The sequence below is a fragment of the Saccostrea cucullata genome, unplaced genomic scaffold (assembly GCF_032062105.1).
Source record: "Saccostrea cucullata isolate Sc308-1 unplaced genomic scaffold, CSIRO_AGI_Scuc_v1 ctg5477, whole genome shotgun sequence".
Classification (NCBI taxonomy): domain Eukaryota; kingdom Metazoa; phylum Mollusca; class Bivalvia; order Ostreida; family Ostreidae; genus Saccostrea; species Saccostrea cuccullata.
In genome coordinates this window covers 1-14,763 of record NW_026929663.1, presented here as the reverse complement: position 1 = coordinate 14,763, position 14,763 = coordinate 1, and the positions used below count along the sequence as shown (strand labels likewise).

The window sequence follows — 14,763 nt, the reverse complement described above, 5'->3', positions numbered from 1 at the left end:
TCATGCCCTATAAGTTTTTGCCTAAATTCGACCATGATAATTTTCGTTTATCTGAACAGTTAGTTTATCGAAAACATTGATCAACTTGCACAATGATAGGTTGAAGCATCATCAGTAATTGTAAACCTATAAAAAATAATCTTACCTTTATTACTTTCATGCATGTACAAATGGTTTTATTTCATGACCTCAACAGAAGACAAAGCATATTTGTAATTCGCTTTCATTCGCTTGCCTACTGCAAACTTACATAATTGGTCATCTGCATCATTCGAATTGGCCATCTGCAAAAAAATTCATTTTAAAAAACAGTGTCAGTCTACACACAAGTACTCCGAGGTTCATATTTAAAGAGAATGCCTGATTTATTTCTTCACAAAATATATATACAGTTTTTGAAACTAGGTCTTCCAACAATCTAACTGTTGAATTGCTATCATCCTTATCATCGGTCAATGTCTAGGACTGTAATGTCCCTTTTACGTCCGCCTGTCTTGAGTCTGTCGTCTCAGTAATCCCCAAGATTGCTGCATAGTTCTTATTTTAGTCTCCGTTGCCCTTCTCAATGTTGTTTCTTGGTCCTTCTATTTCGATGTCCATTGGAGTCCATTGTAATGTCGTTCTTTTGATTTATTAAGGCTCTCTCCGAGCACTTGTCCTATCCATCTCTAATGCCTCTTTGAAATTATGGTACCTATACCCTCCTGTCTGCATCTCCCAAGCAGTTCTTCATTGAATCGAGCTCCAATGATTAACTGTTTATATGGGTACTTATTATTGAATCTCGTTTTATAAGTGAAATAGATGTATATAAAGATGAAGGACAGTATTCATTATTCAAGCTCAAAAGTCCATTTAAACAATATATATAAGAGGCAGAGCAAACATCGACCTTTTAAAACGGTAGAAAGTTCTATGGTCTAAAAATAATCTTTTTATATTGATTTTTAGACCATTACACACATTGGATTATCGACAGATTTTTCCGTTTTCCGTTCATAACAAAATGTACACTGCGGATGTAGCCGGTTGGTAGGGGATGCTCACTCCTCATTGGCACCCATTCCCACCTCTGATGCTTTATAGGTCCGTGTTTGCTCTGCTCGTGATTTATTTTGTTTGACTGGACTCTGGAACTGTTCGTTTTTTCATTTCATTTTTTGTTCAAAAGACATTTCAAAATGTAAAAAGTTACAAGAAAGAATCATTATCTAAATGTTGTTTATGGTAAACATGTGAAAGTAACTTTATCTGCCGCAAGAATATTTTATCTGGCAAAAATTCATTGTGTTGATAAGTGCAGTTTAAGATAAATCTCTCATCTCAGTGGTTATAAAAATTAGGATTTCCTCAAAGCTTTGTGTTCATGGTTTTGTTTCGTTTGTGAATGCCACTATTTTCGGTGTACCATAACTTCACTTCTCTCAAAGACTGGGAAAGTTCAGAACCACGTGTTTCGGGTACACATAAGATCAGTAATGTCACAGTGAAGCACATTGCAGAAAATATCGTTCCTGGAGCCCAGGGTATTGCTTCAGCCTGAAATTGTAGGGGGAAACATTAAAATACGAGATTTTATTCGTGTAATTTTAAAAACCGGTAAAAATTGTAAATAAATAAATGTTTTACCAACGTTCCAGCAAATGGAGATACTATCGCACCAATTCTTGAAAAGGCTGAAGAAAACCCAATTCCAACATTTCTTGCAAAAGAAAATAAATGGGTTTTTTTCCCTTTTTTGTGAACTAAGTTTAAATAAAATATTTCCCTCCCTCCATTCATCACATCTTTTTCAGTCTATTTCAAATTCATAAAAAATGAAAAATGAATAAAAACAGGCTTAAACCTAAACAAAACTTTAAAAATATCCATTCGAAACTTATACAAAAACAAAGCATGTAGAAAAAACTACCTCAGATTTGTTGGATAGAGCTCAGGTGTATATAAGAAGAGAGTGCTAAAAGACCCTGTAATTGCCATTTTCCCAATAAAAGTCGTCACCACCGAAGACATTTGAAGTGCACTGTTGTTGCCTGAAAATATCCAAAATCCAAAAGGTTTGAGTAATAGATTAAAAAATCGTATGGGCGGTCAGTTTCAATAAGGATATGGGGATATATAAATTGGTTTAGATTTAGGACTCTAAAAATTGGTGGAAACGTAAATAAAAAGGTCCTTTTCCGGTCATGCGTTATGTTATACACTTGAACTTTACTCGACAGTAATCGCTGGCCAAGTGCACCTTGAAGATTTTTTTCGCAAAGAATTATATATATACATATATTACATCGAGGAAGCAAGAATAAAATAATAGTTTGCAAAACAAATATCCCCTATCAACAATTCAATGTTCTACACTACACTTGGCTAATTTTGAAACTGCCATCGCCATCCCCCAAATACTTTTTCACTTCATCACCATAACATCATTTTGATAAAATTGATTGATCAATTGTATGTTGTTTTATGTTCATTTCGAGAATTTTCTCTCACAAAAACACAAATTTGAATAAGTAAGACAATGTGGAAGAAATACCTGCAAAGTGATTCAATAAGGTAGCTGAAGCCAAGGAAACTCCACATATAGCATGAAAGACAACTGTTATAGTTCTTCTTCCTAGGCTGAAAAGTCAAATTTTACTTGTTTGTTAACTTATTATTTTTTAATCGTTTTTATTGGTTTTTTGAAGGGGGTGCATTTATCGTCACATTGCTTTTAAGAAATATATTGTCCATACGCTTTAAATTTTTCTGTATTTTGTTTGTGAGGGTATCTGTGGTCTTGTTAATGTTTCAAATAAAATGTCTTTTCTCCGTTAAAGAACAGCAAAGTTACACAACATTTATTTAATATACTTTGACAGAATATGCAAAAGCAACCTTGCATTCAACGTTCAATAGAAAATATCTTTAAACTAGGGCTAATTGTAACGGGGACCGTTACAGATGTTCCCCAAACGCTCCCCAACTCCATTTTCGTGCCATATTCCATGTAAGCTTCATTAAAGAAGACAAATTCTACGCATTTTAGTCTTAAACAACGTTTTCCCAGAAGTACACCAAATATAATAAATTTATGCATTACACGCGTGCGCATGTGAATGCATGTGCGTAACGAACATATCATCATGTCTACACTATCAATGTATTCTAATACACTAAATATTAAAGAAAAGTATTAAAAATAGGCTCATTTAAGTGTATTTTTAATTTTACTTATTTCACGTGCACGCACGTGCATGCATGTGCATGGTGACCATTCCTTCTTGTAGGAGTTCATTATGTCTATCTATGTTCTAAATCCCATCCTGATCGGTTAAAAACCAAGGGAGTTATAGCCATTTCAAGTATTAGCCAATCAGATTGCAGCGCAGGTGCATGCGCGTGTTTTCATTATAATTGTTATATATCATAATGTAGGATATCTTAATGTATGACTATGTTCAAAATTTCAAAGCATTTCGTCAAAAAACAAAAAAGATATTGAGATTTTTGTTTCAGCCAATCAGAGCGAAGCGCACGTGCATGCGCGTGAGTTCTTGCTAATTTGACAGTGTTATATTATCTATACTATTAATATATCCTTATATAATGAGTCTCAAAGCATTTCATCAAAAAATGTAAAAGTTATGGCTATGTTAAGTATAATAGTCTTTTCACTCATTTCACGCGCCCGCACGTGCATGCGTATGCGCGCAAAATGACCTTCGTTCCGCACACCTACACTACACACCTATTAACCCTAAAAAGGTTTTAGCTTAGTTGGGTGAACAGTTTCTGAGAACACTCGCGGACAAAAAAGTACCGGAGAACAAAGAAGAAAAAAAAGAATAATAATAATAATAACTAGTGCTAATTGTAACGGGGACCGTTACAGATGTTCCCCAAACGCTCCCCAACTCCCTTTTATAGTCATATTTCCTGTAAGCGTAATTAAATAAACAAACTTTATGCATTTGAGACTTTAACAACGTTTACCTAGAAGTGTACCATGTTCATTCAAATTTTATCATTGCACACTTGCGCATGTTAATGCATGTGCGTAATGACCATATCATATTCTCTACACAATCTATATATTTTAATATGCTAAATATTAAAGTATTTAATCCAAAAATATTTAAAAAAACGCTCATTCAAGTGTATTTTTGATTTTACCCATTTCACGTGCATACATGAGTATGGTGACCATACCTTCTTGTAGAAGTCCATTATCTATCTATGTTCTAAATCCAACCCCGTTTGGTTGAAAACCAAGGGAGTTATAGCTGTTTAAAGTTTCAGCCAATCGGATTGCAGCGCACGTACACGCACGTGTATGTATGTGTAGGGTGACCATACCTTCTTATAGAAGTCCATTATATATGTCTTTGTTCCAAATCCCAACCTGTTTGGTTGAAAGCCAAGGGAGTTATAGCTGTTTAAAGTTTCAGCCAATCAGATTGCAGCATTCGTACACGCACGTGTATGCATGTGCATGGTGACCATACCTTCTTGTAGAAGTCCATTATATATATCTATGTTCCAAATCCCATCCTGTTTGGTTGAAAAGCAAGGGAGTTATAGCTATTTAAAATTTCAGCCAATCAGATTGCAGCGCACGTGCATGCACGTGATTTCATGATAATTGCTATATATCATTTTGTAGGAGATCCTAATGCATGGCTATGTTCAAAATTTCAAAGGATTTCGTCAAAAAACAAGAAAGATATTGAGACTTTAGTTTCAGCCAATCAGAGCGTAGCGCACGTGCATGCGCGTGAGTTCTTGCCATATTGACCACGTCATCTTGTTTATACTACTAATACATCCTCACATTATGAGTTTCAAAACATTTCATCAAAAAATAGAAAATTTACGGCAATATACATTATATTGCTCATTCACGTTTTGCACGTGCGCGCTCTTGCAAGCACGTGCGCGCAAAATGACCTTCGTTCCGCAAATCTACATAACATGTCTACTGACCCTAAAAACATTTCACCTTAGTTGGATGTTTAGTTTACAAGATCATTCGCGGACAAAAAAGTGCCCAGGAAGAAGAAAAATAATAATAACTAGTGCTAATTGTAACGGGGACCGTTACAGATGTTCCCCAAACGCCCCCAACTCCCTTTTATAGTCATATTCCCTGTAAGCGTAATTAAATAAGACAAACTTTTTGCATTTAAGACTTTAACAACGTTTACCAAGAAGTGTCCCATGTTCATTCAAATTTTATCATTGCACACTTGCGCATGTTAATGCATGTGCGTAATGACCATATCATATTCTCTACACAATCTATATATTTTAATATGCTAAATTTTAATGTATTTAATCCAAAAGTATAAAAAAAAACAACGCTCATTCAAGTGTATTTTTGATTTTACCCATTTCACGTGCACACACGTGCATACATGAGCATGGTGACCATACCTTCTTGTAGAAGTCCATTACATCTATCTGTTCTAAATCCAACCCCGTTTGATTGAAAACCAAGGAAGTTATAGCTGTTTAAAGTTTCAGCCAATCAGATTGCAGCGCACGTACATGCACGTGTATGTATGTGCAGGGTGACCATACCTTCTTATAGAAGTCCATTATATATATCTATCTTCCAAATTCCAACCTGTTTGGTTGAAAACCAAGGGAGTTATAGCTGTTTAAAGTTTCAGCCAATCAGATTGCAGCATTCGTACACGCACGTGTATGCATGTGCATGGTGACCATACCTTCTTGTAGAAGTCCATTATATATATCTATCTTCCAAATCCAATCCTGTTTGGTTGAAAACTAAGGGAGTTATAGCTATTCAAAATTTCAGCCAATCAGATTGCAGCGCACGTGCATGCACGTGATTTCATGATAATTGCTATAATTCATTTTGTAGGATATCCTAATGCATGGCTATGTTCAAAATTTCAAAGGATTTCGTCAACAAACAAGAAAGATATAGAGACTTTAGTTTCAGCCAATCAGAGCGTAGCGCACGTGCATGCACGTGAGATCTTGCCATATTGACCACGCCATCTTGTTTATACTACTAATACATCCTTACATTATGAGTTTCAAAACGTTTCATCAAAAAATAGAAAAGTTACGCTAATATACATTATATTGGTCATTCACGTGTTGCACGTGCGCGCTCTTGCAAGCACGTGCGCGCAAAATGACCTTCATTCCGCAAATCTACATTACATGTCTACTGACCCTAAAAACATTTCACCTTCGCTGGATGTGTAGTTTACGAGATCATTCGCGGACAAAAAAGTGCCCAGGAAGAAGAAAAATAATAATAAGAAGAAACAGAGTAAAAACAATATGTTCCCCAACTTCGTTTGAGGAACATAATAAGAAACAGAGTAAAAACAATATGTTCCCAAACTCCGTTTGGGGAACATAACTAGTGCTAATTGTAACGGGGACCGTTACAGATGTTCCCCAAACGCTCCCCAACTCCCTTTTATAGTCATATTCCCTGTAAGCGTAATTAAATAAGACAAACTTTATGCATTTGAGACTTTAACAACGTTTACCTAGAAGTGTACCATGTTCATTCAAATTTTATCATTGCACAATTGCGCATGTTAATGCATGTACGTAATGACCATATCATATTCTCTACACAATCTATATATTTTGATATGCTAAATATTAAAGTACTTAATCCAAAAGTAAAAAAAAAAAGAAAAAAAACGCTCATTCAAGTGTATTTTTGATTTTACCCATTTCACGTGCACGCAGGTGCATACATGAGCATGGTGACTGTACCTTCTTGTAGAAGTCCATTACATCTCTCTATGTTCTAAATCCCACGTGCACCCTGTTTGGTTGAAAACCAAGGGAGTTATAGCTGTTTAAAGTTTCAGCCAATCAGATTGCAGCGCACGTACACGCACGTGTATGTATGTGCAGGGTGACCATACCTTCTTATAGAAGTCCATTATATATATCTTTGTTCCAAATCCCAACCTGTTTGGTTGAAAACCAAGGGAGTTATAGGTGTTTAAAGTTTCAGCCAATCAGATTGCAGCATTAGTACACGCACGTGTATGCATGTGCATGGTGACCATACCTTCTTGTAGAAGTCCGTTATATATATATCTATGTTCCAAATCCCATCCTGTTTGGTTGAAAACCAAGGGAGTTATAGCTATTTAAAATTTCAGGCAACCAGATTGCAGCGCACGTGCATGCACGTGATTTCATGATATTTGCTATATATCATTTTGTAGAATATCCTAATGCATGGCTATGTTCAAAATGTCAAAGGATTTCGTCAAAAAACAAGAAAGATATTGAGACTTAAGTTTCAGCCAATCAGAGCGTAGTGCACGTGCATGCGCGTGAGATCTTGCCATATTGACTTGTGTAAACTACTAATACATCCTTACATTATGAGTTTCAAAATATTTCATCAAAAAATAGAAAAGTAACGGCAATATACATTATATTGGTCATTCACGTGTTGCACGTGCGCGCTCTTGCAAGCACGTGCGCGCAAAATGACCTTCGTTCCGCAAATCTACATAACATGTCTACTGACCCTAAAAACATTTCACCTTAGTTGGATGTGTAGTTTACGAGATCATTCACGGACAAAAAAGTGCCCAGGAAGAAGAAAAATAATAATAACTAGTGCTAATTGTAACGGGGACCGTTACAGATGTTCCCCAAACGCTCCCCAACTCCCTTTTGGTGCCATATTAACTGTAAGCTTTATTAAATAAGACAAACTCTATGTATTTGAGACGTTAACAACGTTTATCCAGAAGTGTACTATTTTAATTCAAATTTTAGCATTGCACGCGTGCGCATGTGAATGCATGAGCGTAATGACCATATCATCTTGTCTACATCTGTATATTTTAATATACTAAATATTAAAGTTTTAATCCAAAAGTATTAATAGATACGCTCATTCAAGTGTATTTTTGATTTTACTCATTTCAAGTGCACGCACGTGCCTACATGAGCATGGTGATCATACCTTCTTGTAGAAGTCCACTACATCTATTTATGTTCTAAATTCCACCCCGTTTGGTTGAAAACCAAGGGTGTTATAGCTGTTTAAAGTTTCAGCCAATCAGATTGCAGCGCACGTACACGCATGTGTATGCATGTGCATGGTGACCATACCTTCTTGTAGAAGTCCATTATATCTATATATGTTCCAAATCCCATCCTGTTTGGTTGAAAACCAAGGGAGTTATAGCTATTTAAAGTTTAAGCCAATCAGATTGCAGCGCACGTGCATGCACGTGTTTTCATGAGGATTGCTATATATCTTCTTGTAGGATATCCTAATGCATGGCTATGTTCAAAATTTCAAAGAAGTTTGTCAAAAAACAAGAAAGATATTGAGACTTTAGTTTCAGCCAATCAGAGCAAAGAGCACGTGCATGCGCGTGAGGTCTTGCTATTTTGACCATGTCATATTTTCTATGCTACTAATATATCCTTATATTATGAGTTTCAAAGCATTTCCTCAAAAAGGTAAAAAGTTACTCCTATATCAATTAAATCGGTCATTTCACGTGTTGCACGTGCACGCTCTTGCAAGCACGTGCGCGCAAAATGACCTTCGTTCCGCAAATCTACATAACATGCCTACTGACCCTAAAAAGGTTTTACCTAAGTCGGATGTGTAGATTACAAGATCATTCCCGGACAAAAAAGTACCCAGGAAGAAGAAGAAGAAGAAAAATAATAATAATAATAACTAGTGCTAATTGTAACGGGGACCGTTACAGATGTTCCCCAAACGCTCCCCAACTCCCTTTTGGTGCCATATTCCCTGTAAGCTTCATTAAATAAGACAAACTCTATGCATCTGAGATTTTAACAACATTTACAAAGAAGTGTACAAAAATCATTTAAACTTTAGTATTGCACGCGTGCACATGTGAATGCATTTGCGTCATCACCATATCATCTTGTCTACACAATCTATATTTTTAATACACTGAATATTAAAGTATTTCATCCAAAATTATTTAAAAAATACGCTCATTCAAGTGTATGTTTGATTTTACTCATTTCACGTGCACGCACGTGCATACATGAGCATGGTGACCATACCTTCTTGTAGAAGTCAATTACATCTATTCATGTTCTAAATTCCACCCCGTTTGGGTGAAAACTAAGGGAGTTATAGCTGTTTAAAGTTTCAGCCAATCAGATTGCAGCACATGTACACGCACGTGTATGCATGTGCATGGTGACCATACCTACTTGTAGAAGTCCATTATATCTATCTATGTTCCAAATCCCATCCTGTTTGGTTGAAAACCAAGGGAGTTATAACTGTTTAAAGTTTCAGCCAATGAGATTGCAGCGCACGTGCATGCACGTGTTTTCATGATAATTGCTTTATTTCATGTTGTAGGATATCCTAATACATTGCTATGTGCAAAATTTCAAAGGATTTCGTCAAAAAACAAGAAAGATATTGAGACTTTAGTTGCAGCCAATCAGAGCAAAGTGCACGTGCATGCGCGTGAGATCTTGCTATTTTCACCATGTCGTCATGTCTATACTACTAATATATCCTCACATTATGAGTTTCAAAGCATTTCATCTAAAAATAGAACGGTTGTGGCTATATCTATTATGTTGGTCATTTCACGTGTTGCACGTGCACGCTCTTGCAAGCACGTGCGCGCAAAATGACCTTGATTCCGCAAATCTACATAACATGTCTACTAACCCTAAAAAGATTTTACCTACATCGGACGAACAGTTTACAAGATCATTCCCGGACAAAAAAGTTCCAGGAAGAAGAAGAAGAAGAAAAATAATAATAACTAGTGCTAATTGTAACGGGAACCGTTACAGATGTTCCCCAAACGCTCCCCAACTCCCTTTTCGTGCCATATTCCTGTAAGTTTCATAAAAATAGGCAGAATCTATGCATTTAAGACTTAAACAACATTGCATGAGCGTAATGACTATGTCATCTTGTCTACACTATTTTACTCATTGCACGTGCACGCACGTGCATGATGACCATACCTTCTTGTAGGAGTCCATTATGCCTGTCCATGTTCTTAATCCCATCTTGTTTGGTTGAAAAACAAGGGAGTTATAGCCATTTAAAGTTTAAGCCAATCAGATTGCAGCGCACGTGCATGCACGTGTTTACTTGATTATTGCTATATATCTTGTTGTAGGATATCCTAATGCATGGCTATGTTCAAAATTTCAAGGGATTTCATCAAAAAACAAGAAAGATATTGAGACTTTAGTTTCAGCCAATCAGAGCGAAGCGCACGTGCATGCGCGTGAGATCTTGCTATTTTGACCATGTCATATTGTCTATGCTACTACTATATTCTTATATTATGAGTTTCAAAGCATTTCATCAAAAAGGTATAAATTTACGCCTATATCAATTAAATCGGTCATTTCACGTGTTGCTCGTGCGCGCTCTTGCAAGCACGTGCACACAAAATGGCATGTTGACAATGTGATCTTATCTATAATTATAATATGTCTATATATTCTAAATATCGGAGCATTATATCGAAAAATGTAAAAGTTATGGCAATTTCAAGTATATTGGTCATTTCACGTGTTGCACGTGCGCGCTCTTGCAAGCACGTGCGCGCAAAATGACCTTCGTTCCGCAAATCTACATAACATGCCTACTTACCCTAAAAAGGTTTCCCCTTAATCGGATGTGTACTTTACAAGATCATTCGCGGACAAAATTTTCCCGAGAAGAAAAATAATAATAATAATAAGAAACAGAGTAAAAACAATATGTTCCCCAACTTCGTTTGGGGAACATAACTAGTGCTAATTGTAACGGGAACCGTTACAGATGTTCCCCAAACGCTCCCCAACTCCCTTTTGGTGCCATATTCCCTGTAAGCTTCATTAAATAAGACAAACTCTGTGCATTTTTGCTTTTAACAACGTTTTCCCAAAAGGATACCAATTATATTCAAATTTTTGCATTGCACCCCAGCGCATGTGAATGCATGTGAGTTATGACCATATCATCTTGTCTACACTATCTATATATTTTAATGTACTATATATTAAAGCATTCAGTCCAAAAGTAATAAAAATCACTCATTCTAGTGTATTTTTAATTATACTCGTTCTAAATGCACGCACGTGCGTGCACGTGCATGATGACCATACCTTCTTGTAGGAGTCCCTTACAACGATCTATGTTCTAAATCCCATCCGGTTCGGTAGAAAAACAAGGGAGTTATAGCCATTTCAAGTTTCAGCCAATCAGATTGCAGCACACATGCATGTGCGTGATTTCATGATTTTTTTCTATAGGATATTGTAGGTTATCCTAATGCATGACTATATTTTAAATTTCTAAGAATTTCGTCAAAAAACAAAGGAAATATAGCCATTTAAAGTTTCAGCCAATCAGATTGCAGCACGCGCACATGCGCATGCTTTTATGAAAATTCTTTTATATCATGCTGTAGATCTTCATAATGTAGCACTATGTTCAAAATTTCAAAGGATTATGACAAGAAACAAGAAAGATATTGAGACTTTAGTTTCAGCCAATCAGAGCGAAGCGCACGTGCATGCGCGTGAGATCTTGCTATTTTGACCATGCTATCTTGTCTATACTTCTAATGTATCCTTACATTATGAGTTTCAAAAAAATTCATCAAAAAATAGAAAAGTTACGGCAATATCCATTATATTGGTCATTTCACGTGTTGCACGTGCACGCTCTTGCAAGCACGTGCGCGCAAAATGACCTTGATTCCGCAAATCTACATAACATGTCTACTGACCCTAAAAAGGTTTACCCTACATCGGACGAACAGTTTACAAGATCACTCCCGGACAAAAAAGTACCCAGGAAGAAGAAGAAGAAGAAGAAAAATAATAATAACTAGTGCTAATTGTAACGGGGACCGTTACAGATGTTCCCCAAACGCTCCCCAACTCCCTTTTATAGTCATATTCCCTGTAAGCCTAATTAAATAAGACAAACTCTATGCATTTGAGACTTTATCAACGTTTACCCAAAAGTGTACTATGTTCATTCAAATTTTATCATTGCACACTTGCGCATGTGAATGCATGTGCGTAATGACCATATCATATTGTCTACACAATCTATATATTTTAATATGCTTAATATTAAAGTATTTAATCCAAAAGTATAAAAAAAAAAACGCTCATTCAAGTGTATTTTTAATTTTACCCATTTCACGTGCACGCAAGTGCATACATGAGCATGGTGACCATACCTTCTTGTATAAGTCCATTACATCTATCTATGTTCTAAATCTCACCCCGTTTGGTTCAAAACCAAGGGAGTTATAGCTGTTTAAAGTTTCAGCCAATCAGATTACAGCGCACATACACGCACATGCATGCATGCATGTGCATGGTGATCATGCCTTCTTGTAGAAGTCCATTATATATCTCTATGCTCCAAATCCAATCCTGTTTGGTTGAAAACCAAGGGAGTTAAAGCTGTTTAAAGTTTCAGCCAATCAGATTGCAGCGCACGTACACGCACGTGTATGCATGTGAATGGTGACCACACCTACTTGTAGAAGTCCATTATATTTATCTATGTTCCAAATCCCATCCTGTTTGGTTGAAAACCGAGGGAGTTATAGCTATTTAAAGTTTCAGCCAATCAGATTGCAGTGCACGTGCATACACGTGTTCTCATGATAATTGCTATATATCATGTTGTAAGATATCGTAATACATGACTTTGTTCAAAATTTCAAAGGATTTCGTCAAAAAACAAGAAAGATATTGAGACTTTAGTTTCAGCCAATCAGAGCAAAGCGCACGTGCATGCGCGTGAGATCTTGCTATTTTGACCATGTCATCTTGTCTATGCTACTAATATATCATTACAATATGAGTTTCAACGCATTTCATCAAAAATTGAGAAAGTAAGTCTACATCAATTATATTGATCATTTCTCGTGTTGCACGTGCACGCTCTTGCAAGCACGTGCGCGCAAAATGACCTTGACTAGGCAAATCTACATAACATGTCTACTAACCCTAAAAAGGTTTTACCTACATCGGATGAACAGTTTACAAGATCATTCCCGGACAAAAAAGTACCCAGGAAGAAGAAGAAAAATAATAATAATAAGAAACAGAGTAAAAACAATATGTTCCCCAACTTCGTTTGGGGAACATAATAAGAAACAGAGTAAAAACAATATGTTCCCCAACTTCGTTTGGGGAACATAATAATAATAAGAAACAGAGTAAAAACAATATGTTCCCCAACTTCGTTTGGGGAACATAATAATAAGAAACAGAGTAAAAACAATATGTTCCCCAACTTCGTTTGGGGAACATAATAAGAAACAGAGTAAAAACAATATGTTCCCCAACTTCGTTTGGGGAACATAATAAGAAACCGAGTAAAAACAATATGTTCCCAAACTCCGTTTGGGGAACATAATTAAGACGCTAAGAAAATAAATAGTTTTAACAAGAAATTGGTGTTTAGATGACGATTAACAAAGTGTCTATAAACTTACCAACGAAGCATGATATACTCAAGAATAACAGCAATATATTCCACAAAGGAGGATAAGAAGAAATTCAGATAACGATCCCCCGCTAGCCTTGTCGACGTCAAAGTTAATCCAAAATAGGTTACGGTGTTGGTAACCCTATAACGTCAAAACATTTGATGTTTAATAATGAATAATGCATGTGCACTTAAAAGTCATTGCATTTCCCATGTCTATTTCATGAACTTGTGAATGACGAATCGCTTAAAGATAGGTATTCATTTATAAAATCCTAAACGCTAAACACACAAATACACACCCTCACCATCCCTCACATCTTACACCCTTACAAATCAAACAAAGGTAAATAGTAGAAACTTGCCATGTAAACCACATAATCAGCGATATTGCGAGAATGGTTTTATTCCGCAAAATTGTAATGATTGAGTATTTTTCAATCAAAGGCGAATCGGATTCATGGCTTTCTTCATCCGTTTTCTCATCATCAGTCTGTTGCTCAGGAATAGTTTTGGTTTGCGCCATTTTTCTCTCCACCATCTTACTCAGCTCTTCATAACTGATTTTATTCCATTTTGCCACTTTTCGTATCACTCTATCAGCCTCCTTCTTTTTCCCATTTGCGACAAGCCATCTTAAAGATTCATCTTGAACCCTGTAGGTTTATGATTTGTTAAAGGCTATTGAGATCTTTGAAAAGATGATCAATCAACCAAGCTTCAAACATGAAAAATAACATGGGATAGGGAATAGAATTTACCTTTGAGTATATACAAACCAAATTCAATCTGCAGATTGTTTCGGGGAAAATCTTACTCTTAATTAAGTTACGAAAAATTCTCCAGGCATAAATTACTACATCATAAGTATTTTAAAACAATTATTGCAGACAACTCATGATATATGTAACTACTGGTAGTTTAAAAATCTTTTAGTGATACATGTATGTCCCTTAAATAATCGATCTTAATTGTTTTTCTAGGAAAGTTAGACTGTTGTATCACAAAAATGCTAAATAAAAATATGAATAAATTTAGTGGTTTTACGACCATTAGGTGGTAAGTGATTTTTCAGAAATATGACATCTTACATAAACAATAAAGTCAACTTTTTAACGTATGTTACAGAAATGATCTTTAGTATGAATAAGTATTTTCGTTACTATTCATTCTTACCAATATTGAATCAGACTAAACAGAGAAAAGCAGGTAAGAGCAATTTGAAGATATCTCCAACTGTGGTCTCTCAACAGATAAGCAATGGGAGCCATGATAAC

At 35.9% G+C, this 14,763-nt stretch overlaps 1 protein-coding gene across 1 annotated transcript; it reads right to left on the bottom strand.

Moving 5' to 3' along the window:
• Window positions 1-283: 283 nt before the first annotated feature.
• On the bottom strand, window positions 284-14,760 carry LOC134281641 (organic cation transporter protein-like; the record flags this gene model as incomplete). Its single annotated transcript, XM_062764071.1, has 7 exons — window positions 284-1,539; window positions 1,630-1,702; window positions 1,913-2,033; window positions 2,537-2,622; window positions 13,494-13,628; window positions 13,852-14,142; window positions 14,663-14,760. Coding segments are annotated over 7 exons (993 nt in total), but the record flags the coding sequence as incomplete, so codon positions are not given.
• Between the last annotated feature and the right edge of the window lie 3 nt (window positions 14,761-14,763).